Raw genomic sequence first — 26,520 nt, 5'->3', positions numbered from 1 at the left:
GTGGCTGACTCCCAGCTGAAATAACTCACTAGGGAGGACCCAGTCCTCACGTGGACCCACATAGCATGTCAAGAAAATTATGCTGAAAGAACGTGAAGCATCCCCATAGCAGCCTACAAATTACAATCAACTTCCTATTGCGAAAATCTGGTGAAGCAAACTAAAAACAAAGAAGCTGAGTGGACAGAGGTCTTCTTTCCAAAATGTCCGATCGTGGTGTAAAGAGGTCTCTGAGGAGCTGGAGATGGACAGGAAGATGGAAAGAAAGAAGGAAAATAAACCGAGTGGAGCAAATTGTGTGAAACCTCATTGTTCTCAATGAGATAAAGGAACGGAGTTTTGCTGTTCACCTAAGGATCCATCAGAGACATTCTGTGAAGAATTTTTAGCTGTTTTATTTTTACTTGCTAACTTCTACGAAGCACTAATTTTAAGTGTGTACAGATTTTTTATATATGTTTATGAAATTTGCATTGAAGCGGCGGAGGGAACTATCTCAAGGAAGCGGGATGCTCGAAATGTTCCTGGATGCTGTCCTGGAAGGGAGGCACCACGTGAAAGAGGCACGTTTATCTGATGGAAGAATACAGGCCTGTAGAGATATTGTTTAGAGGAAGAGAGAGGAAATGTACTTGACTTCGATCTTTCTATAGCCATGGGCTCCATATTTATTGTTTTTAATCTGGAGACTGTTAAATATGTTATGAGTAGGTATTGATGAAAAGGTCGATGCCACATCTTCTACAACCATGCAGTAGTATTTCAAAAGGAGTTATTTTACTTTAAAGAAAATGTTTAAAGTGTTGATATTCCTTAAGAAATACTCACTTAAATTCTGCAGCTTATGAAGAAATTCATTTTTTAGTTATTCCAAATATGCAGAAAATGATCTGAAAGTTTTATAATTTATATAGAACATAAATGTATTGTTAAAATGTATTAAAGGGTTACACAGATAACAAAATATAATGAATACGACAATGAAGATAGTGTCATCTTTTAAACAACAAATGAGTCTCGATTTCTGGAAGAAGAGCTGTGTGAACCACGCCAGAAGCCAGTCTATGCAATCATATCACTGAGCCATATTCTTGCAGATCGAGCGCTCGGGTATAGTCAGCCATAGCGTCCTCGATCAGCCCGATTTTGCCACGAACTTCTGCTCTAAGATTATACACCAGAGCATCGTTAGGCTTCAAAGACAGGGCTGTAAAAGAAAAACATTTCAAGACATGTTTTATGCTGGCACTGGAAAATAGTCTCATTTTTTAAAAAATAAAATTTCGTAAGAACTTTAGTATCACTTATTTGAAAACATCTTTCTTCAAATGTGCATAATTATTTAGTCAAATTAAATACATCGAATCTCAGAAAACTAAGTTGGGGAAACACAACACAACGTCTTTCTTTGAAAGGCTGGCATTGCTTGTGGATGGTTTCCCCAATAATTTTTTATATCTCAGCTCACCCATGCTTTAAGTTATGGCATAAAGGAATTTATATTGATTACATTAAAGATATGATCTATAAAAACATTAATTCCTATGTAAGTTTATCCAGACCAATAGACCTGATCATTTTCATCTTTTGTTATCTAAAATAAGCCCCTCAAGCACTGTATTCCTACCCAAACAATTACAAAAAGCACACACCTTCAGTTAGGTCTCCCTCAGCCAGCTCGTACTGCTTTAAGCAACAGTGCAAGTGTGCTCTGTTAAAATATACTGCAGCCCAAGAGGGGCAGTTTTTAACTACATTTGCAAAATCTTCTTCTGCTTCTTTGTATTTCTTTAATATTGTATTTGCAATAGCTCGATTCATGGTAGCATATTCATTTTCTGGATCAAATTTTAAAGCCTTTGAGAAGTAGTCACTGGCCTGTAAATGTGAAGATAAGATAATTTGAATGTATTTTAATTGGCAGCTGTATAGCAATTTGAAGTACTTTTACTCTTAATTTAAAATTAAGGCCAGCGAGGTACCAAGGGGGCGGCGGAAGCATGTCATCCCGGCAAATGACGACAAGGAACACAAAATATGATATTAAAACTTGCCAAGAGTTGGTCTGCTTCTCGTTATCACCGTGTGTCAGCAAATCTAGATACTGTGAGTGATAGGGCGCTCCTCCCTGCTGCGGTGACACGCTCCACTCCCCGCCCCTCCAATCCCACATCCCGCACTGCACCAGAAAAAGGTAGATTATGGATTAGAAAAGGTCCCAACAAGAAGATAAAATATGCTAGAAAATTAAATTTTTTTCATGTAAAAGCAGAGTATCTAAGTGCTAGCAAGAGAAATAAATTTTAAAAATAAGGTTCTAAACAATACCGAAAAGGGATAAAAACTCAGTTACACTATGAAAAGTTATGAAGAAGGAAGAGAGAGAAAAAAAATAGCTTGTCAAGAAGACCAAAGACTCTAGATTATTCGTTACTCATCACTGAGCTGGAAGGGACCCTTCAAAGTGTGGTCTGTAGACCAGTACTGGGGTCTTGGTTGGAGAATCATTTGCTTACAGGTCAGCCCAGAGGTAAGTACAGAAACTGAGAGTGAACTATCAGTAACTTCTACAGCATTTTGACGTGGCTGTGACATGGCAGCACATGAACATACTTCTAGTAACTCATTTTTATTGTTTTAGCAATGTATTAATCAACAACTTATCGGAAATTTTTTTTAAAAAACTGACCCTTCACCACAAACAGCAGCAGGTGCTGATTCGACATCTACTACTCAAGGCAGCAATCTCTCCTCTAACTCCACGATGGATGAAAATTTGGCTCCTACTTTAAAACTTACCTTAAAGGAAAGGTCATTTTTAATAATATGGCTTGTTCTCTCCAAGTCCCTCCCACTCGGTTTTTTCCAACACACCACAGTGTTGCTTCCACCTGCCTCCCCCTGTTCTGTGAGTTCTGCTCTTGTTAAGTCTGCAGATGTCATCAAGCCCCGTGGACATTTCCTAGTTCTTTTCTTTCATGACGTCTCTGTGGCATGGACACTCTTGATCTCTCCTTCCTTTTTAAAACTCTCTCTGTTCTTGGGACAGGGTGTCTCCCTGGCTTTTCTCCGACCTCTCTGATCATTTTCTCTCGGTCTCCTCCACTGAACTACTTTTCTCTATGTTTCCCAGGGATTTGCCTTCAATTCACTTCCGTCATGGGTGAAATGAAACACAGATAGCATGGTGGCCAGGAGCCCAGACCAAGAAGCCAGATTTCCGGGTTCAAATCCTGGCTCTACCACTTAATATCTGTCTTTAGGTGAGTAACTAAAGCTCCTTTTGCCTCAGTTTTCTCATCTGTAGAATGGAGGTAACAAATAGAACTCTACTTCCAGTGTTGCTTTGAGGACAAGTGAGGTAATATGTAAAGTACTGAGAACGATATCCAGAATACAGTAGGACTCAATCAATTATTATTAAGTCATTCTTTCTCAGTGTCTACAGATGAAGACACAACATAGCCCCCAGTTAACACTCCATGAACTTTGCTGCCTCTGCCTTTTGAGAGGCAATTAGATCGAGATTGTATAACCCATCTCTCCCCTGATAGAACTACTCTATGCTGCAGATAAGTGCAGTTTAAGGATCTGTTAAGGCGGCAGCAGAATTGACATCCTTCTGTGAAGAGCTCAAAGAGAATTTACTCCTGAACAGAAGGCTGGACTCACAATCGTCAGAAATGAGGCAAGGGAGTAACTCAAAGCAGGGCCAAGGCTTTCTTCAAAAAGTAATTTAGGCTTCATTTTAATTCGCCAATAAATGATCGATCAATAAAGGCCACGCTATTCTACATCAGAGAAGCATGACTTCAATCAGGTAGGAGCAAATGCCTGCTTCAGCTAAGAGAAGAGCACTCAGTGAAACACAATAATGTGCTTAACTCTGAACATTAACTGTCTATCATAGCTTCCAAAGTACGTGACTTAGAAGATGAACGCCTATAAATGTAACGGGGTTCCTTGCAGTATAGGAGTATTAATGGTGACGCGACTAGAGGCCAGAGACACCTGCCACAATGGAGGGCCCTGATTTTTTAACACTTGATCTAATACTCTCATATCCATACTTAATTAGAAAGCAGATCCAGTTATTTTTTAAAAGTCACCTGTAGTTCAAGATGCATGCACGTAGCCCGTCCAAAGGTGGTTAAAAATCATTAAGTCACTAACTAACGCTATAAGAAGCCAGAACACATACATGTTTTCACCCTCTAGAGATTACGGGATCTGCTGAGGGACCCTAGAGCACCCTCACACAGCTGAATGACTGTTCTCGAAGTCTGCTTGTCTCTGGAGGAAGGGTGCTCTGTGAATCCTACACATCCAGGATATCAAGACAGAGGAGTGGACACTTTTTAGGTAAAATATTTGCCCAGCTTATGTGTCCCCAGTTTGGAGGAAATAGACCCATACTAAAAAAAAAAAAATTAAAGATCAAACTACCTTTGGATCTAACCAAAAAGTTTTGCACACGATGCCCACAGAGTTATTAAAGACAAGTTTAGAAGGCGAGGGTCTCCCCCTCATGAGGATCTCAGACATTCATGGAAACAGAAAATTGCCCTGGGCATTGCATTTGTCTTAATCTCATTAACTAACTCTGTGATGTGGAGAAACCTTGCTAGGACCTAGCCAGAGAGTGCTCTGAGCTTGATGAAGTTGAAGGCAATAGACCCAATTGTCAGCCTGGGAAAATAGTAACCTCCCAGCTGTTCACTGAGATCTGAGCTACGACAATCTCCTTCACGCCTAACAGAATCAAACCTTTGATAACTCTCTGTCCCGCCATCTAGCTTCACCACTGAAGTCAACCAGGCTCATCACAGGGGTCAGCAAGCTGTTAGGGTTATGATCTAACTTTGGGAAGAAAAAAGCCAAGCCAAGGCAACAGCAGTAGAAACAGAATAGAGCGGACATATTTGAGAAAAAATGAAGAAGCAAAACTGATAAGATGAGATGACGGATTAGATGAAGGAGGGTGATGAAGAGAAAGTTATAGCTGACACTGATTTTTTACTCAGGTGACTTTATGGAAGATGACATCTTGAATTGGGGAAGGGTTTATACCAAGAAGAGCTGGACTAGGGGTAGAGGTTATAAAGATCAACTCAGTTTGGGCTCTAATGCACTTATAAAATATCCAATTTTAGTGACTGGTGGTATACATGAGTTACGAGCTCAGAAGAAAGGTGCAGGCTGACATGGAGTAAGCCATGGGTATAGTTGGGTGTTCTGAGTAAGGAAATGTAGGGAGAAGAAGGAAGAGCATAACTCCTGGCCCTAAAGAGCTTACAGTCTCATTGGAGTGAGGAGATAAGAGATCGACACAGAGAAACAGTTGTAGAGCGACCCAAGGCAGTACTCAACCGGTAGGGAAAGAATTATGCACAAAGCAGCATAGAGTCAAGATCTCACTTTAAATTCCTACCCACAAACCTAAAATGAGAACTTAATGCTGTCTGGTAATCCTACGACCCTTCCCTAGTGTGTTCACCCTACCACTCTCTAAAAACATTATTTCACATTTTCTCTTTTCTCTTCAAAACTCCTAGCCACCCTGTCCCCCTTTTCAACTGCCCACGCTCACTCTTAACTGATAACTGATACTTGTTTGCCATGGAGAAAATATGTCCATAGCAAAGCCCACCATCAAAATCTACCAATCTCCATACGATTGTGCCCCAACTCTCTGCCTTCCCTCGTGACATAATGGACAGAGTGTCCTGCTCCCTGCAGAGGCCACCCCTGCAACTTCCACACTTCAACCTCATCAAACTCTCAGAGATCTTGATCCTAATTATCCCCGCCACTCTCTCCTACACCAACAATTTCTCTCTTTCTTCTAGATCCTTTCATTAACACAGGAGTATGAATCAATATTCCTCATATTTAAAAAAATAAAAAATAAGAACTTCTTACCTCACTCTGGCTATTACTCCCATTTCACTAATTCTCTTCACAGAAGAATTTGTTTTTTGTTTTTTGTTTTTTTTAAAGATTGGCCCTGAGCTAACAGCTGTTGCCAATCTTCCTCTTTTTTCTTTTCTTCTCCCCAAACCTCCCCAGTACATAGTTGCATATTCTAGGTCCCTCTGGTTGTGCTATGTGGGACGCCGTCTCAGCATGGCCTGATGAGCGGAGCCATGTCCTTGCCCAGGATCCGAACCAGCAAAACCCTGGGCCACTGAAGTGGAGCATGCAAATTTAACCACTCGGCCACAGGCCCGCCCCTGAAGAATTTCTTGAAACATTTGAACAGTCCAATTCTTTGCCTCACATTTTCTCCACAACCCTTTCCCTTCAAAGCTCTGCCTCCACTGCTACTCCAACGATGTTCCTGCCAGAGTCATCAACGACCTCCTCCCCACTCCTCTTCCTCGCCTTCTCAGCAGCATTTGACACAGGACACTTTTCCCCCCTTAGAGCCCTTATTTTGGAGGTGAAACCATTCTCTCCTGCTTTCCTTCCCATCATCCAGGCTGTATGCTCCCTTCTCAGTCTACGTTCTGGGGCCTCCTCTCTGCTTCACTTCTGAACATCAGCCTTACCTCTGGGCTCACTCCTTAAACCCCTTCTCTCCACCTGTACCATCCCTCAGGTGATCTCACATGGTCCCACACAGATGCTAATCCTGAGATAATCGTGCTTCCATGAGACTGTATTAGACGTTTATCACTACTACTATTTTCTTGTTCATTTCCTATTTCTTCCTCCAATAAAATGTGACTCACATCAGAAAAGGAGCCTTCCTTATCTCGTTCAGCTCTGTATCCTCAGGGTCTTTGGTACTGCCTAGCACTTGGCAGGGATATCACAAACATGTGGAGATTGAAAGAAGGATGAGCTAAGACGAATCAGGAAAGGTTTGTGGAACTTTTCCAGCAAAATATGGACAAGAAACATAGCCTCTTGGCACATAAAGGTGCCCCAAAGATCATTTTATTAAGGGGTGTGGTGACATCATTGGGTGATAGAGAAGAATACAGAGGGGACAGGTCTCAGAAAACACAAGCGACAGAAACAACTTTGTAAAATGAGTACGTTGTCTTGGAGGCAAGGGCTGTGAAAAGTTCTGAGAAAGACAGAGGCTGTGGGAGAGGCCTTCCCGAAGCAGGCTAAGCTGGAGGAGATACACTGTAAAGTCCTTTGCTACAGCAACAGAGGGAGCCCAACTTGGAAGGCTACCACGGCATGTCCTCCCCGTTCCCGCAGGACTCTCTGCTATCTGTCCAGCAAAAAATTTATCTCATACAGACGTGAGTAAAAGAAAAGTAATTTGCCTGCTTTCATTGTAAAAACAAGGATGAAAAATAACAGCTTAATTTCTAGAAAGATTATAAAAATTCCCCCAGGAAAAACTATTGCCACAATGTAGATTAAAAATTATTACATAACATTTCAAAATGAGCTAAGAAAAAAAATGTTGGGGAAGCAATTGCATTTAAGAAAACAATAAGTCAGAATTAAAGGATCTCAGAAAAGAGATGGCCAGGAAGATACGACATGGAAATAGATAGAACTGAAAAAAAAAAAAATTAAAAAGAAACCTGAATTATAAAGTCCATGAGGGGATAAAAGATATCTCAGAAAACACAGTAAAGATTTAGAAGAGACTTGAGGAAAAGGCAAAGAAAATGAAACAGAAATCAAGAGATAAAAGCATTTGAGAAAAAATATTTGGTATACAGAACTCAAAGGACATCCAATATATATAGTAATTGGTATTTATTCCCAATGAAGAAAATCAAAACAATGAAACAGAAAAGAATTTTTACACTGAATTCAACAAAAATTTTCTGAAATCTACATATTGCAAATGTACACTGTGTACTTCATAACTTTGATCCCAAATGGTCAACTCTAAGGCATACCTTAGCAAAACTTTTTGTTTAAAAAAAAAAATCTGTGGTTATCTTGACAAAAAGAAGTCACTGATAAAGGAAAAAAAAATCAGGTTTGATGAGGCTTTTTGACCCCTACATACAACAGCAGAAAATAGTGAAAAAATACCTACAAGACACTCCAGGAAAGAAAAAGTGAGGCAAGGATTTTAAACCCAGCCATGCTGTTACAAGATGTAAAGGACACAGGCAAACTGCTATGAACATGAAAACATTCACAGACCATTGTTCTCATGAGCCCTTTCTCTGGACTCTACTAGGGGACTAATTTCAGACAACCAAGAAGTGATTGGCTGGGAGGGAAACTGGCAAAAAGCCTGGTGATGAGGATTGAATATACTTAACTGGAGAACTAAGACAAAAATGTGAAATAAGACTAACAAAATAGTAGGCAAATATTCAATCCTCTGGCAGTGTAGGAATCATGAAACTCACAACAAAATGGGAGAAGAGAGACAGTAGGAAGTAAGCGGACACAGTAAGCTCAAGCATATTTAAGAATAGAAATATAAACATTTTTTTAAAAGAGAATTCTATTAACTAAAATTGCGTAAGAGATGAGAGGGAGGAGCAATGGAGGAAGAGATTAAAAGGTAACTTTACCGTTGTTCATAGTAAAGAAATTAAAGAAATAAGGAACTAAGGGTATAGTTATTTTTATAAAGGTAATCACTAGAGCAAAACTCTAAACTTTCCTAAATATCAGAAAAACTGTGAAAAAAATTAAATAAAATAGACCACAGGATAAAATATTTTAAATATATATAAACAGGAAATATGACATAAAACAACAGAACTGAGACCAAACATATTGATCATGCCAAAATGTAAATGGGCTTAACCCAGCTATTAAAAGGTGAATGTTCTTAAATCAGCATCTAAAGCAAAACCCAACTCTATGCCATATAAAAAGAAGACCTAAAACAAAGGATTCTCAACACGAAAATAAAAGGAAGAGCAAGGTAAGATCAGCACGAGCAAACCTGTGAAAGCAGAGGACTTCTCAGATAAAGCAGGACCTCTGCCAAAGAACACTGAAAGAAACCGAGAAGGGCATTTGTAAGGCTGAAGGCTACAGTTCACACTGCGTATGCAATATGTATGAATATCTATATATGAAATAATGTAGCAGCAATTTTCATAAAGCAGAAATTACAAGAGATGTAAAGAAAACAATATAGGGCCACACTAATTCTGGGATACTAGAATAAAGCTTTCCCAGACCAAGATAAACCAAGTGGATAAAAAGTATGGATATAGGCTAATTAAAAACATAATTAAGGGGTGGCCTGGTGGCATAGAGGGTAAGTTCATGAGTGCCACTTCAGTGGCTTGGGGTTCATGGGTTCAGATCCCAGGTGTGGACCTACATACTGCTCATCAAGCCAGGCTGTGGCAGCATCCCACATATAAAATAGAGGAAGACTGGCACAGATGTTAGCTCAGGGACAATCTTCCTCGAGGAAAAAGAGGAAGATTGGCAACAGATGTTAGCTCAGGGCCAGCCTTCCTCACCAAAAAAAGAAATAATAATAAGGTATATTTTAGACATATACTTTTAGCTCTACAGCCTGATACTAGAAACACTTCTTTGGAAAGGCCCCTAGAATATTAAAAAAAAAGTTGCCATGTATTAGATCACATTAAAATTCAATAACTCCCCAAATTAGAAAATATAAAAGCCCTTACATCTGGACATTTTAAATACCCTAACACTTTTTATTCTTTAGTCAAAGGGAAATAAAATTTCAGGTGCAACATTTTGGGATAGCAAACAAAAATAAAATCATTACAGACCAAAATATGTGGGATATTGCTAACAGCACCACTTGGGAAAATGCATGACTTCAACAACTTATCACCAGACATGAAAGGGAGAAATAAATGAATTAAGCTTTGTACTCAAAAAGATAGACCAAAGAAAAGCTAAATTGAAGAAAAAGAACGAAAGAGTGACCATAGATTAAAAAATGAAAATTCAACTTAAAGTTTGAATTCTGTAAATGTATTACATGTTACAGTTCAAATAAAATAAATTCAAAATATTTCTTAAAAAATCTAATAACCCCCTACTTTTATTTCAGACATTATGAATTGAGGTCCAGAGAGATTAAGAAGTCACAAAACCAGAACATCCGTATCTCCTTAGTCCCAAACAAGTGCTCACAGGACTGAAATTTAGAAAAGGGAGAAACTGAGACGAGTTAGATAATCACATCATGAAAGAGGGTCCTGAAGGAAGTCTGAGATTTGGCTAAATGGCGGCAAAGAGCAGAGGATTCCAGGCGGGGGCTGGCGAAGATGGATAAGAAGGCAATTGCTGACTTTGGGGATGTCCCAAACAACGTTACCTGGACAAGTGTTGAATGGTTGGTGATAATGAGGAGAATAAATCCAAAGAGGTATAACATTTAATAAATAACTATAAACATTTTTATGAAAGGAACATTTTTTTTGGAAAAAAAAAGAAGAACTAGGGGCTGGCCCAGTGGTGTCATGGTTAAGTTCGTGCACTCAGCTTCAGCAGCCCAGGGTTTGCAGGTTCGGGTCCCGGGTGCTGTGATACACACGGCTCATCAAGCCATGCTGTGGCCACATCCCATACACAAAATAAAGGAAGATTGGCATAGACGTTAGCTCAGGGCCAATCTTCCTCACAAAAATAAATTAATTAATTAATTTAATTAAATAAAAAGAAGAGCTAATGAATGATTAGCCTGAGATGTAAGGATTGCATTTTGAAACTATATATGACAAAGAAAGCATTTAGTGTCAAAAAGAAACTCTTAAGGGAAACTCACATTACCTGGGAAAACTGCCTGTGATGAAAGTAGATATTTCCCGCGTTAAAGTAAGCCAGCGAGTACTCAGGGTTTAGAGAAATTGCCGCTTGATAGTCTTTCATTGCGTTCTGTTGTTGACCCATAAACTGATGAATCACACCACGGTTTGTTAAGAATTCTGCCGTTGTATTGATCTGCAGTATAATAGTAGGAGTATTTAGCATCTGGGAATAGTATTTATCTCCGATTTCATGTCTGCAAAAATGAACGTTATGAAATCTACTTGTGGGAAACTAGTAATTTTATAGTGCAGGTGAAACCCCATTAGAACAAATATTTTGAGAAAGGACTTGATATGAAGTTGGTTTAGTGTCAACACTTTGTTGAGTTGGTTGCAATAAAACAAACAGGCTTAGTGCTTTACTCAGCTCCTTTCCAACGCACAGACACAGAGAGAAAAGCTTTACTGTTTAGCTCTGTTAAGCTGGAGGAGAAATTAAGTAACTAACATGTTTATCTGTCCTATGTAATAGCAGTTATCTTTCAGTTCTTTCCTTTTTCTTGTCTCAAAGATTACAATATCTACGCAAATCTACAGAAACAAAACCCAAAATCTAGGGAAAAAAAAAAAAGGAAGATTTTCTATCACTGTAAACAAACCCTAAGATTTTTATTTGCCATTTCACTACAAAATAATCTTGGGATATACTTTATTCTTTTTTCAGTTCCTTCAAACACAGAATATTATGTATTGCATTCTTTTTTTATTACAAAATAATATTGATGTCCCATGAAACTACAAATGGCATTTAGTGAGAGGAATCAACATTTATCAGGAATTTGTTTTTTGAACTTTAAATACATTTAGGTTATAAAATTGGCAAGCCATAACTCTACTCCAGGAACCTCCTGGAAAAAAAAAAATAGAAGTATTATATTCTCTACAAGTCACTTGAAAAAAGTATCAGAGAACATCTCACTTGAAGTAAGCTATTGATGGTGTTAATTTATGCTAACGACACTAGAATCTAAGTGGATGTTTACCTTTATGGCAGCATTAATATCCTGAATTGCAGCAGAATTGTCGCCCATCTGAAGACAGACCACAGCTCTCCCTTCATAGGCCAGGTGGCTCTTTGGATCAACTTCTATGGCAACGGTAAAGTGGTTCCAAGCTTTCTGGAATTTTTCTTGGGCCTAAAATAATTTTCCATTTACATGAAGCAGCAAATAGTCCGTAACATGACAAGTGTCTATAATTCTAACTTAATCAAATAAAACCTTTACTAAAGATATATAGTGCTATATCTAAGATACGCTAAACAAGGAAGTAGGCAGTTCTGTGAAGTACATTCAATTGACCTCTGAATAATTTAAGCTGAATTTTAATTAATTAAAAGAAATCTAATTGTCAGAGTCATCTCTTATACCAATCTTGGACAACATAAACTCACAGCCACCATGTGAAACACCAGTGCTTCTGACAATCATCACAAAACGTACATTGAGCTCCACACGCACAGGCAAGGATTGTATTTACTTGCTTGGCATTGAATCTCCAATTACACATAATGAATACATAATAAAACAAATATGTGTTCAATCAATAGATGAATAAACAAATGGTGTTATATCTATTTTGATAAATTATACAAGCGTCTGGAATTTTAGGATCACTATACATACTCCATGGAAAATGCATGTAAATCTACCAGGCATCCATTTATACCAACCTTAGCACCAACCAGAAAACCAGACAAAAGGTCAGAAGAGGGAGACTGTTCATCGAACGATGTCAGAGTGTTTCCTAGAGAAGACCAGTTGGTGACCAAATACCTCGTCACAGGACGGCAGCACGTTGATAAACTCAGCCCGGTCCAGGGTCCGTCCTTTACTCTCGTGGGCTCAAAATCTCAACCTGTCAGAATCTCAGAAGCTGACTCACATAAACCAAGCTGAGCCCAGTGACTTTTGCAAAAACTAATAAGCAATGTAACTAATAAGATAACTAGACACAGTTCTTTAGCCAGCAAATCTTTTCCCTCAGGGTAAATTACCTGGAACTCAACATTGTGATCACGAATTCGTTTGATAAACAAGGAACCAGGCAAATTGAGATTAGGTTGTTACACTATTAAACAGCAAACAACCTCACAATAAGATTTCTGTCTTCTCTTCCTGACGACGTCTGTTTGGCTCACTTCTAGATCCCGAGTGCTAGACACATGGTGGGGGAATCTGTACGTATTTGTTGAACAAATCGTCACTCCTTCCCCTGAACAGGGCTTGGATGGGCCCTCTAACTCAGCTTTTCCAGGCTTTCCCTTCCTGATTCCACCCTTCCTCATACTGCTGTGCTTTTCGATCCTCCTTCAGGTTGCTATCTACCTGGTGAGATCTTCATAAAAACACAAATCCGATGTCACTGCTCTCGTGAATGATACTCACATTTTTAACTGGTCTGCAAGGCCTTCACCTCTAGTCATCGTTCAATTCTCTAGCCTTATCCCACATCACTCTCCCCCTGTGCATAGCGCTCCATCCACTTGGGCCCTCTGTCTCTTTCTCAGAAGAGTTTCTGGTGGGCTGTTCCCTCTGTCTGGAACTCTGTGTCCTAGCCCCAACTCCTGCCTCTGACCAACGACTAGTCTTTCAAACCTCAATTGGAACGTTAATTTCTCAAAAAGCCTTCTCTTACCCCTTAAACAAAGCTAGGTTCCCTTGTTACACGTTATCCTAAAACCCATCCTTTTCCTTTGTTGCACTTATCACGAGCAGTTAAATAATTATTCACATGGTTGCTTGACGTTCATCTCTCCACCAAATGAACCAAGTACATTCCATTCACTGCTGTATCCCCAGGCCTGGGGCGGTTCCTGTCCTATATTAGGCATTCAGTGCGCCTTCGGAACGCAATGAATGCTGAAGTTAATGCATTTTATTGGATTGCAAGCCCTGGCTGCTTTGGGAGTCATCATCCTGTCTCTTTAAATTGACTTTGCAAATTTCTACGGCGTTCCAATAATGGCTAATAATTTTATGTTTAACTCTCAGAAGGCAATCTTATTTCCCTTATTAATAAGTTCTTGGGCATACCTCACTGCAACCACCAATCCCAAAAATCACCTCCAATGTTATTAGTCTCAGATCAGCCAAACTCACTTATTTTTAAATGAAAAAAAACAAAAATCAACTTTAATGGCAAATTATTAACAGGAATTTCTGCAAGTTACAAAAATTCAAACATACTTTTTGCCCATTGTTTAACATTTTGGGTATTAAAAGAAGATTTAAGATTACTCAGTTCCTTTTCATGAATATAGTACTTTAAGCACTTTATTCCAAAAATGTCACTACATCTTTTATTAGTGTAAATTAGTGTGAATAGGTTGGTGGGTGCATGGGTCCCGTCAGAGTGTCCCAGAAATCACTCAGAGACTGACTTGGCCCTGCAGAGAGGGCCACGCTTGCATCTTGCTGGGAGGACAAATGCTGGTTGGTCTCCTGCCCTCCCAGTGTGTTCTAATTCACTGCCTTTTGGGAAGATGAGCTGAATTCAGAAGTCCCCATACAGTGCTTGTCTGACCCATCGCATGGCTGGAGTCCACTTCAAAACTTTCATACATTGTTTATTCTCTCTAGCTTTTCACTAATTCGACAGGACAAAACCTAGGGAGCGCAGGTGAAGCTAGTGAAACAAAGGTTAGCCAGATTCTTGTATGTGAAACTCATCAGGCAAATTCAACAGCTGTCTGTAAGTGTCAGGGGGAAGGAAGGAGGGGTTCAGGCATTAAGGAAACAGGTTCCAAGATCCTCATCTCACTACACAGCAGGGCCCCAGGCCTGCTCCCCAGGGAGGCTCCTGTACCCAGGAATGAGACCCCTGCTTCCCGCTGCTGCTCTGGATACTCACAGCAGGGGAAAGGTCAAGTGTTCATAACCAAAGGGATAACACTACCCCCATCGCCAGTGAGGGCCAAATCCATTCTCTCTCTTGTCCAAAAGGTGCTTTCACGGCCCAAAATCAAACTATATAATATTACCTGCAAGTTATAGCCTAAACTAATTCTGGCTTTTGTGTACGCTGGATTGAAATGCAACACTTTCAGGAAGTCCTTCTGTGCTTGTTTGGTGGCTTCATCACGGCCATACTCCATGTAAGAATTTCCCCGTCCAACGTAAGCATCCAGAAAATGTGGATTAATTTTAAGAGCCCAAGTGAAGAAATCGACAGCTTCTTCAAATTCTTTATTCCTGAAAATAAATGAGAATATCGATGCTTTCGGGTGAGTTTTCTAAGTGCTTTCCTGTAGATAACTTTTTCATAAAGATTTGCATTGACCCTAATAGAAAACCTTTCCTTTTTCTTGTCCATCATAGGAAGGAAGTATGTAAGTTCATGTGACGTAAGGAAGTCTGATAGGGTCTCTGAAGATTTTAGTAAAAGGGGAGAGGAGGGTAAGAGCCGTTTTTATAGCAGAATATGCTGGGATGATAGTCTGGAGTTCTTTTTTCAGAATTACAAAAGTCTGAATGGCAATCCTGAACCAGTTTTTTACAGCTATCAGTGGCCAATGTAGAAAAACATGTGCTCTTATTGACAAAATACACTACTTAAATCAGACTAAAATAAATTTATTGATGTGTACTTAATATTGCCCTATGCAATGAAAGGAGCCAAATTTTCCTTACATGGAAGTCCTTACTTCAGATTTCTGTGAAAGCAGGCCCTTTCTTTGTGGAGAGGAGGGAGAAAAAGAAGTAAGATGCATTTTATTTATTAACTTGTGAATACATGCGACTAAATGATAACTCTGCCTCTCCCCTAATGACTCTCTTGTGGTGGGGTGAGGGCTGTTGAAGAGATCAAACATTCGTCCATGGGCAGAGAGTTGCATTTCCATCTCACATGCTTATTTAACAATTATAGTTAATCTCCATTAACATGGAGAAAGTCGAGACATTTTTTAAAAAACAGAATGCAGGAGCTAACATCGAGAAACTTGCCAGGTACTGTGCTAAGTGCTACGTAAATATGCTGTTCCACTGAATCCTTCCAACGACTCTAAGCTAGCTGTAATTTTCTACATTTTATAGATTAAAAGAAAATGGCTCAGAAAAGTCTGCACCTAGTAAAGAATATAGTAAAGAGCATGCTAAGGTTGCACAGAGTAAATGTCTGGGATTCAAACTCCGGTAAACCCTCCTCCAAACGCCGTGCTTTTCCGCACGGTCGTCTCTACGGCACCTTCCTCCCTTTAACGACACCTGCAGCTGGCGCACGAGCGCTGGCATCTCAGCAGAGAGGCGGGAGGAAGGCTCGGAGTCAGACCTAAGCCTGAACATGCAAGTTAATACTGAGCTTTCTAGGCTGTCACGGGGACCCAATGCGAGCATCTGAAAGACACGTAGCACAGGGACCTGCACCCAGTAAAGATGATTATCTTCCTTCCATTCCTTTCATTCCTTCTCCAGAAGATTTCAAAATCTAACAAGATGCATCACTTCTTCGCCAATTTTTCTTTTACAAAACACATGGAACCCAAGATAACTGTTGTAGAAACTATCACTTCCTGGCTGTTACCCAGCAGTATCTCTTGAAACACGTTTCCCAAACTTCAGCCCCTCCTTCGTGGCAGTGGCTCCACCTACAGTATCATTTACTGAACATTTTTCTTTAAGTCAAATCACTGTTTTATTTAACTAAATCTGTTTTAAGAGACAACTTAATTTCAATACCATAAATAAAAATCAGTGCCTCATGCCATAAATAGAAGGCAGTCACAAAAATAAATAAATTTTGGAGCTGGATACTGTAGTCTGCAGAACACTGAACCTGAGGGCTGCCCCATCTATCACCGTGTTGGAAAGATGTTTAAGACTAGCTCTTAGCTAAGGCTTTCTCCTTGATGTATTCAGAAGGTTTGTGAAGGAATTCAGTTTGAAACTGAAAAGCAATTAAGTTTCTCACAATGTAACTTAGTGTTTTTTAATGCTGTCAAGTGAAAGAGAGGAAGGATTAACTAACGATCATGGAACAACTGACAACTGGCATTCACAAAGAAATAAAGTTGGATTCTCACCTTACTCTTTACAAATTCCGGATGGATCCAAAAAAATTTTTTTTTTTTTTTTGGTGAGGAAGATTGGCCCTGAGCTAACATCTGTTACCAATCCTCCTCTTTTTCGCTTGAGGAAGATTGTTGCTGAGCTAACATTTGTGCCAATCTTCCTCAATTTTGTATGTGGGACACTGCCACAGCAAGGCTTGATGAGTGGTATGCAGGTCTATGCCCGGGATCCAAACCTCCAAACCCCAGGCCGATAAAGCCAAGTGAGTGAACTTAACCACTATGCCACTGGGCCGGCCCCGCAAAATTTTAACGTAAAAAATAAAACCATAAAAGTATCAGAAGAAAACATGCGTTTATGGGGGGAGAAGGCCTTGATTTTTACAGAGTCAAATGTATCAATATTTTCCTTTATGCCTTCTGGAGTTCATGATTAATTTGACTTAAAGCAAAAGTAAGAAATCCTGTAGGTTTAAAAAAGGAGTTACACCACAAACAAAACCAAACGCAAAGGACAACTGAGGAAGCACCACATAAGGGAGAATGACTAAGTTCCCAGCTTTGGGAAGAGGCCATGCAAATCAGTAGGAAGGAATGACAAGTGGCCCAACCAAACAGGACATTTTCCAGGAAGGAAGGAAAGGTCACACAGTCAGCAAGTACAGTAGTCCCCCCTTATCTGAGGTTTCATTTTCCATGGTTTCAGTTACCTGTGGTCATTAGCAGTCCAAAAATATTAAATGGAAAACTCCAGAAATAATTCATAAGTTTAAAATATATATATATATTTTAATGCTTGTGCACACCATGAAAAATAATTGAGGTACTCATGATATTTGCTCCATATTTTGGCAAACACTGCTCAAAAGTGGGGCATCAAGTGCTCTCATCACACAGGAATCAACAGGAAAGCTTGGCTTCCAACGTCCCAGACAGGCGAAGGTTAACATTCACGTACATGAGCCAGGTGGTAACTTCTGTGTTCTCTCTGTGGATTCTCACTAAGAAAACAGAAGCTCACTTCCCTCAAGTAGTTTACGAGACAATTGTGCTTCTCTCCTGATAACTGGCACCATTTCAGAAGTAAAAGTTCACTGAATATTGGGTCGCAATGCCTGTAGCTGCCTTCTCACTGTATTACAGAAATAATGCTAACATAGACAACAAACTCTTATCAAGAATAATTAAACAGGCCAAAGCAATGCTGGGAAAAAAGAACAAAGCTGGAGCTATCACACTCCCTGATTTCAAAATACACTACAAAGTTACAGTAACCAAAACAGCATGGGACTGACAGAAAAACGGACACATGCATTAATGGAACAGAATTGAAACCCCAGAAATAAACCCACACATCTATGGACAGCTTCCCTTTGGCAAAGGAGCCAAGAACATACAATGGAGAAAGGAAAGTCTCTTTGATAACCCTTGTTGGGAAAACTGGACAGCCACATGCAAAAGAATAAGAGTAGGCCATTATCTTACACTATCCACAAAAAATTTAACTCAAAATGAATCAAAGACTTGAATGTAAGATCTGAAACCATAAAACTCCTTTAGGAAAATATACGCAGTACACTCTTCGACATCAGTCTTAGCAGGATTGTTTTGAATATCGTGTCTCCCCAGGCAAGGGAAACAAAAGAAAAAATAAACAAATGGGACTACGTCCAACTAAAAAGCTTCTGCACAGCTTTTTTGGAAAAAAAGCTGGATAGAAAAGATGGAAAGGAAGTCATCCACAAAAGAAAAAGACAAGCCATCAACTGGGGAAAAATATTTCTAAATCATATATCTGATAAGGGGTTAATATCCAAAATACATAAATATATAAAGAACTTATACAACTTAACAACATAAAAACAAACAACCTGATCAAAACATGGGCAGAGGATACAAACAGACATTTTTCCAAAGAAGATATTCAGATGGTCAACAGGCACATGAAAAGATACTCAACATCACTAATTGTTAGGAAAATGAAAATCAAAATTACAATGAGATATCACCTCACATCCATCAGAATGGCTATAATTAATAAGACAGGAAATAACAAGTGTTGCAGAGGATGTGGAGAAAAAGGAACCCTTATACCCTGCTGGTGGGAATGCAAATTGGCACAGCCATTATGGAAAACAGTATGGAAATTTCTCAAAAAATTAAAAGTAGAAAAACCATATGATCCAACTATCCCACTTCTGGGTATTTATCCAAAGAACATGAAAACACTAATTCGAAAAGATATATGCATCCCTATGCTCATCACAGCATTATACACAATAGCCAAGACTTGGAAGCAACCTAACTGCGCACAAAAGGATGAATGGATAAAGAAGATATGGTCTATATATATATACAGTAGAATACTACTCAGCCATAAAAAAGATGAAATCTTGCCATCTGCAACAACATGGATGGACCTTGAGGGTATTATGCTAAGCAAAATAAGTCAGACAGAGAAAGACAATTACTGTATGACTTCACTCATACGTGGAAGATAAACAAACACACACATAGATAAGAAGGACAGATTTGTGGTTACCAGAGGGGGACAGGGTGGGGAAAGGGTGAAAGGAGTAAAAAGGCATGTGTGTATGGCTACAGATGGCAACTAGACTTTTTGGTGGTGAACAGGACGCAGTCCATACAGAAGCCAAATATAATGATGCATGTCTGAAATTTGTATAATGTCATAAGCCAACATCACTTCAATAAAAAGAAATAATAATTAGACTAGTAATTCTGTATAAAATGCATTTATTTGATGTTTTGTTGTGCTCAGGATTTCTATCTATGAGTAGTGAATTATTTACTTACGATGCATACCTATGGTGACCATGTAAACCTAAATTTCCATGGCAGTCCCAGTTCTCACATTTTTCCCATAAATCATTGAAATGCTCTTAGTATACTGACATCCAAATTGCATTAGATACACTGAAACCTCTTGCCCATAGGGAAATTAAAAATCCTTTGTGAGTACATATGCCAATATACAGTTTATAAAATATAATCTCACCCTTTGTATAGACTAACCAATTTAAAAAGAAAAAAAATGAGGCAATGAATTGAAGCTATTTTTCTATACCTATCTAGTTATCAGCACTAATGTTTAATGAGCTAGTCTGTTCAGAGTAAGTGAATAATCACTAAACCTTAAATCTGGAAAGGGACCTTGAAAGCCACCTTGCAAGCTCTTCAAAGCTGATAATGACTGAAAATGAAGACGTGTGTATCACAAAGTATCCTATAGGCTGAGGCTCTTGTTAATAATCACATGGTGCTTGGACAGTGGAAAAACATGGCAGAATATCTGTGTTGTATCTGGATACATGTTCACAGAGATAAATTGTTAAGCATCAACTCCACAAATATAAAAGTCTATCAAAATAGTTTTTCTAAAATAAAATGTGTTTGTATAAATCTAAAATAACGTAATCACTGACAGAAAGGGTGTGGTTCTCATTTCAGTGTCCGTTAACTCCGCATCGTGTGCTGAGCCCACAGGTGAGGCCACAGGCACAAAGGCCCACCGCATTTTCCACATTAACCACATACGCGACCAGATGTGCTCTACCGAGTTGTACAAATAAATCATAAATACCTCCCAAAACTAAAGAATGTAGCTTGCAGAGTCAAAGATTCAAAAGTATTTTATGCAAATGTAAGAATAGTAAAATAAACGTGCTGAAGTAAAAAGTGGGGTATATGTAACTGAGTCATCAGGCTCTCCTCTGTGACATATTTTAAATCTGAAGGTGGCTTTCTCAAAGATCTAAAATTTAACTCTAGCAGAACACTCTCAATGACCAAACTGGGCAACAAGCGGGATATTCAGCCTAAGGAATGTTGTCTCCTAGCAACCACAAGAGTGAGAACCAGAGATACACAAAGGCATCCTTCAAAAGTCTGCAACCCCATGAGTTCAAAGATCAAAGTCCTAAAATTTAAAGATTCCTTCTTTTAAAAGAATTTTCCAAATGGGAAAATCTTTACTTTCTCCACTCTAAGATGCCAATAGCGAATCTCAAAACTCACAGACCACGCCGCTGCGGTGTAAGCACATTACAGTTTACCTTGAAAAGCAAAAATATTTTCCTGAAATACATATAACCAATCCCTGAACATTCCTTACTGTTAAATTCAGATTTAAACTCTACTTTTATTAAAGGACAATAGAGATTCCAGTCGGCTGATGGAAGTTGGTTATTTGGAATTGCAAAGCAGTATCAGCTTAAGGAGGCTCTGCCATATATACCCAGTGATTACATTTCATAAAAGAGACCGGAAACCGGCACACAGAGAAATTTACTGACTCTAATAGCTGCTAAACACAGGACCGAGGTTGAGAGAAATTCTGGAATCTGTTTTCAGTTTTAAGAGAATGCAATGACCTCAGACATTTTCGGTCTGCACTCACCCACCAAAACAAACACATTAGTCATCATTATTGCATCTCTTTTTAAGAATGACGGTGACATAAAGACATGGATTGTACACAGGCTGCTGGTTTAAAATGGACAGTGGTGTGACTAGGTTTTGCTGTCTGTGCAAAATTAAAGGTCCGAGGGCAGTTTAGGCCTTAAAACCCAAAGACAACTTCACAAATTCCAGTTATTATATTACTATGTTCATAAAATTAAAAAATCTAACTCTCGTAGGGAAATATAGCTGTACTATCTATGCCTTAAAACAGGGAAAAAAAGAATGTCAATTTCCTAAATAATTCAAGCGATGTCCTATTGTCTAAATTGGATACTCACACAGCCTAGTCTCCCGTCCTAATTTCCTCCTCCAATTAACCGCTATTGCTCCTCTCACGAAAACTAGTGCTGTAAAATATCACTTAACCAAATACATTTTATCCCACATTAAAACCATCACATGCTGGATCTCTGCGCTTTTAAAGGTAAAATGACCAGAAATTAATATTTAGATGTCAGATGTACATGCAGAAATATAAACATTACCGTTATCCAAATGAATCTCCCGTACTCTAATCTCATCTCAGAGCAACTTTTAAACTGGTCACCTTCAGTGCCCAGCCTTACGTAACTGTCCTTTCTCCCCTTCTACAACTTACCTATTTTTACAGTAATCCCAAAAACAGGTAATAATGTTTTAAGTAATATGTCTTTGTAGATTTTTGTGTACTATGTAGATATTTACTGGCATTGTTTTAAATGGTTTTAGCTTTAGAATATCTTCTAAAAGACAAAATTTTCTCGGAAATAAAGTATTTTTTGAGACCACCCTCTCTTCCAGGAAAGAAACTTTTTAAAAGTTAGTTCCACTTTATGAACAAAATAAATTACTTGATTTTATTTGTGTATATTTCAAGCTATGTGTGATTTTATTCTGTATATTACCAAGGTCCTTTCCCAGTCAGTGGCCTTGAATCAGATGGACACCTCAGTGCCGGGATGCAGATGTTTACGAGCTGACTTGGCTAAAACAGTTTATTAGACGATAGAAGGGTACTGATGACACACTTGGGTGTGCCCCCACTCCTATACAGGGATTCTTTCTGTTTCTCCCCATTTTTTGTACTCTGTCACTTCCACAGCATTTTCCTCTGTTTTTCCTGTTCTTCTATGATAATTGTCAATTTGACAGTCCCGCTTGCTTTCACTTGAACATAAACTGCACTCCGTACCTGTGATGGCATATGGCAGTGGCTTGACAAAGGCTCACACTAGTCTTGCTTATCAGTGCAGCTTGCTTGAAATCCTGAAACAGTTTTATAAACTTTTGTTAATTTTGCAACATTATCTTTGGTGCTTTCTTAAACTTCCTTCTAACTTTGAGTCTGCCATGAATATACTTAACACAAGCATTAAAACATACATGTTCCTAAAACTTTTTTTTTTCCCTTTAGTATCACATCCAGTAAGAATGGACGGATCAGAGGAAACCCATAACTGGAAACTCACGCAGAATTGTGTGCTACTGGTCTCCACTTTTCCTGAGCTTTTGCCTGCTATGTGCAACAAGGTACTTCATTTAATTTCTTTTTATTGTTTTTTTTTTTCCAATCACCACCACCGGAGACTTCCCTATCCAGATGGAAATGGAAATTCACCTGGAGAGAACCTTTGGTGTGATATGACTAGAGGACAAATAGGTACCCTGGACCCAGGGAAAGGGCATAACTGGGCCTTTCAAGTGGATTAGCTAAGGCTGCTCCAACAATTGGAATCCATGCTTCCCAGGAAAAGTCCATCATTTTGTCCAGGGATCCCAGAGACCTACTAAGACGGAGTAATGGAAAGAAACTCTGACCCCCAGATTTAAAGTTAGGGAGGTCACCTGGGATGGACTCGAACACCCCTGGGGAAGAGGTTACTTAAGAGTATTAAAAGTGCTAAGTCTGCAAGAGTTCTTGCCTCTGTGGCTCCAAACACTGTCCTCTGTTAGGCACCAGAGACACACAGTCCGAAGCTCATAAGCTTTTCAAAGCCCTACAAAAATATTTGGAAACCTGAAGCAAAATAAGAACATCACTAGGCTGAAATTAATACAATATTTAAATAAATATCTACATATCAAAATGTCACGTCAACTGCAATGGTTCTGCTTTTTCCCAGAAGACAGCTTCGGCAGGAATATTCAGGGGTCATTTTGGCTGTAACCTCACTTGACCAAGCTAAACAGGGGGGAGCACTGTAACCTCCTCTGCAGGGGCAAAGGAAATCCCTCCAGATGCCCTTCCTGGAAGCTGGGACACTGGCACTCTACAGTCTCAAAGGGCAAGTGGCAGAGTTCTGCTTTCTACTCACCTGGAGAGGAGCTGACCATGCGAGCCAGTCTCCCTTTCCCTCCCCCAACCTCCTCCTTCCCCTCCTTGCTCCTTCCACAGACCTTCCCAGTTCTACCAGAGGGAGGAAGCTGGCTTTTTATGGGGTAGAACGAGTTTTCTGCAAATACTAGGGGTGGCAGAAGGAGTAGTGGGGTCAAACTGAGTGCTCTGGGATCCTACTGGAGGAAGAAGGTGTCAGTCACAGACCAATCTGTGAACGTGGACTCCCCACTTAGATTCCTGAAGCATATATTGATACTAAATGCAACTATTTGGAAGAAAATAAGAAACTTATTGCCTAATAAATATAATCTAATCAAACATGCTACCAGATAACTCCTTTAAGAGGATTGTTTAGCTAAAATGGAAGCAAACCAACGAGTATACGTGAGATTTATGACAAACGTTTCCATTAATTTCGGGAGTTGCGAGGAGTGATCACTAACTTAAAGGCCAAGAATTCAAGCTTAGTTTTGTCATCAGATACTTACAAAAGTCAACTTGTCTCTACACACATAGTCATTACTATACCACATGGTAATTAAGCCTTAATTATCAACAATAGACATAAATGATGACGATTAGCACTACTTAGAATAAAGCTAACCATAATTTTTATGATTTTTCTCTTCTGCATTAATTTTTCTCTAATATTAGGATCATAAATAACCACACAATGTCGCTCATATACAAAGCAAATTCCCTCCGCTGTCATTTCCTCAGCTGATGAGTTTACTTGTGAGGACCCTCACCCACACTGTCTGCCTTTCTGTGTCAGAGGGTGGGCCCCTGACAGCATTGCTTCCCATCCCCTCAGGAAACTCGTTCCATCATATTCCTGCTGTCTTCTGTGTCTTGTCTCACTGCCCGAACTAAGATGCCTTCCCTCAACCCTCCCTGCCTGCAAACCACACATGGCCATGTCTTTCTAGTGCCTGTCACCACCAATCTCGCGGAAAGCATGGTTAACACGCACTGTCTCCAAGTGCCCAAATTCCATCAACTTCTTATTCTTGTTTAATAAGGCCAGCTTTATTTTGTAATTTGTAAACTGCCTCTAAAGAAAATATTTCTTCTTATTATTATTAAAGTTTAACTCATATATATGGTGTATAGGTTCTAATAAAACGAGAAAACTTACAGTGCTTAGAGTGATCCCTGCTCCACCTTTTCTTTCTCCCGAGTCCCACTCCCCAAACGCAATTGCTTTTACATCTTCTTGTTATTTCTTCTGCTATTTACCTTCAAATTTCTAAATAACATGAGTATTATATTATGTTTAACTTCCAACATAGGAGAGCGTTTAGCTATCTAACACCATCACTCGACACACTTCCCCTCCTCCCACCATCCCTGCATATCTATGACAATTTGTTTGTTTTAGTTTCTGTTTTACCTTCCTCAAGCACAGGATCCTTGGCTACCCATTCATATTTAAGTTTGAGGCATTAAAATCTGGAAAGGTAGTTTTGAGCACCTGAACATCTCTTCTCCACTATCTTTGACCTTGTGGAATTACATCTTTTTTATTCCTTTACTATCTTCCGGGTAGGTTTCCAAGAGGACAAAGAGATAAACAAATGTTCTCAATCCAACGAGCTTAACCATTAACTTCGTGACCAACGCCAGTCTAAGTGCTGCACTCTGCTTCCTAGTCAAGGTGTTCCTGTGAAGGTCAGACAGCTGTCACTTAAGACACGAACTAAGATGTTTTCAGCTCGCAGCCTGCTTGGCCTCTCTGTTAATCAGTCATTCCCACTAAAAAGTTTTCCCTGGGCGAGTTTGAAGACCCTGCCCTCTCTTGGTTCTTCCTTTAGCTCTCTTACTATTCAGTCTTAGATTCCTTCATTAGTTCCTCCTCAGCTTGCATCTTTTTTTGTTCAATTTTTCAAATTAATTTTTTTACTTTACATAGAGAAAATTTCACTTTTTGGCTTTTAATTAGTGTTTGTAGGGCATATGTTTTTCCAGCCTTTTACTTTTACCTCTCTACATCATTATATTTAAAGCGCATTTCTTGTAGCCAGAATATAGTTGGGGCTTTTTAAAAATCCCAATCTGACATTCTCATTATCTTAATTGGCATATTTTGACCATTTCATTAAATGTAAGTACTGATATGGTTGGATTTAGGTCTACCATTTGTTTATTTATTTTCTGCTGGTCTCCTCTGTTTTCTGCAGCTTTGTTTTCCCTTCCCAGATTTATTTTGGATTATTGTAAAATTTTTTGTTCCATTTTAATTAATCCACCATCTTTCTGACTGAAGAAGGCACATTTGAGCAGGCATCTGAAATGAAAGGAGGACATGAGCCACACACAGATCAGTAGGAAGAGTGTTCTATGCATAGGGGATAGCTCGTGTGAGGACCCTGCGGCAGGAAGGAAGCCTGGCATTTCCGAGCAATAGCAAAAGAGCAGAGTGGAGTGACCTGAGAGGAGAAAAGAAGAACGTTTGATGGTGAAGTCAGATCAGTGAGCAGGAGTCAGATCACGGAGGGTCGTGATTGGCCACAGTCAAGAGCTCAGATTTTATTCTAAGAGTGATGGAAAGTCACTGGAGGGTTCTGAGCAGAGGAATGACTTGATGTGCTCTGTGTTTTGGAGAGGGCTCTGGCTGCTGTGTGGAGAACAGCATGTAGAGGGACAAAAGCAGAGGCCAGCGAGGAAGCTCCTGCTGTCGTCCAGGGAAGAGGTGGTGGAGGCTTGAACTAGGAGGACAGTCGTGGCGAAAACGAGAAATGACTGAATTCAGAATGTGCTTTGAGGGTAGAGCTGACTGGACTTGCTCATGAGTTAGATGTGAGGCGTGAGCAAAGAGAGGGCTCAAGAATGATTCCCGTTAGACCATGAGCTCCTCGAGGACTGGAAATCTGGCATATTTATCTTCACATCTTCAGTGCCAGTACCTTGCCTTGTCTGAAAGAACACAGGATTTGGAATCAAGTGAGACCTGAGTTCCA

At 39.4% G+C, this 26,520-nt stretch overlaps 1 protein-coding gene across 1 annotated transcript in view; it reads right to left on the bottom strand.

Annotated features, from left to right (window-relative positions):
- Positions 1 to 644: 644 nt before the first annotated feature.
- Positions 645 to 26,520, bottom strand: part of TTC6 (tetratricopeptide repeat domain 6) — a 188,494-nt gene continuing 162,618 nt past the window's right edge. Inside the window, exons 27-32 of the mRNA XM_023622813.2 lie at positions 22,415 to 22,488; positions 14,731 to 14,941; positions 11,732 to 11,884; positions 10,711 to 10,881; positions 1,653 to 1,878; positions 645 to 1,207 (exon numbers count right to left, since the gene is read on the bottom strand). Of these exons, the coding sequence (XP_023478581.2) occupies positions 1,071 to 1,207; positions 1,653 to 1,878; positions 10,711 to 10,881; positions 11,732 to 11,884; positions 14,731 to 14,941; positions 22,415 to 22,488 (972 nt within the window). The 3' untranslated portion in view covers positions 645 to 1,070. The remainder of the gene's footprint in view (positions 1,208 to 1,652; positions 1,879 to 10,710; positions 10,882 to 11,731; positions 11,885 to 14,730; positions 14,942 to 22,414; positions 22,489 to 26,520) is intronic.

Source organism: Equus caballus, chromosome 1 (assembly GCF_041296265.1).
Source record: "Equus caballus isolate H_3958 breed thoroughbred chromosome 1, TB-T2T, whole genome shotgun sequence".
In the NCBI taxonomy this organism is placed as follows: Eukaryota; Metazoa; Chordata; class Mammalia; order Perissodactyla; family Equidae; genus Equus; species Equus caballus.
This window is presented reverse-complemented; position numbering and strand designations above follow the sequence as displayed.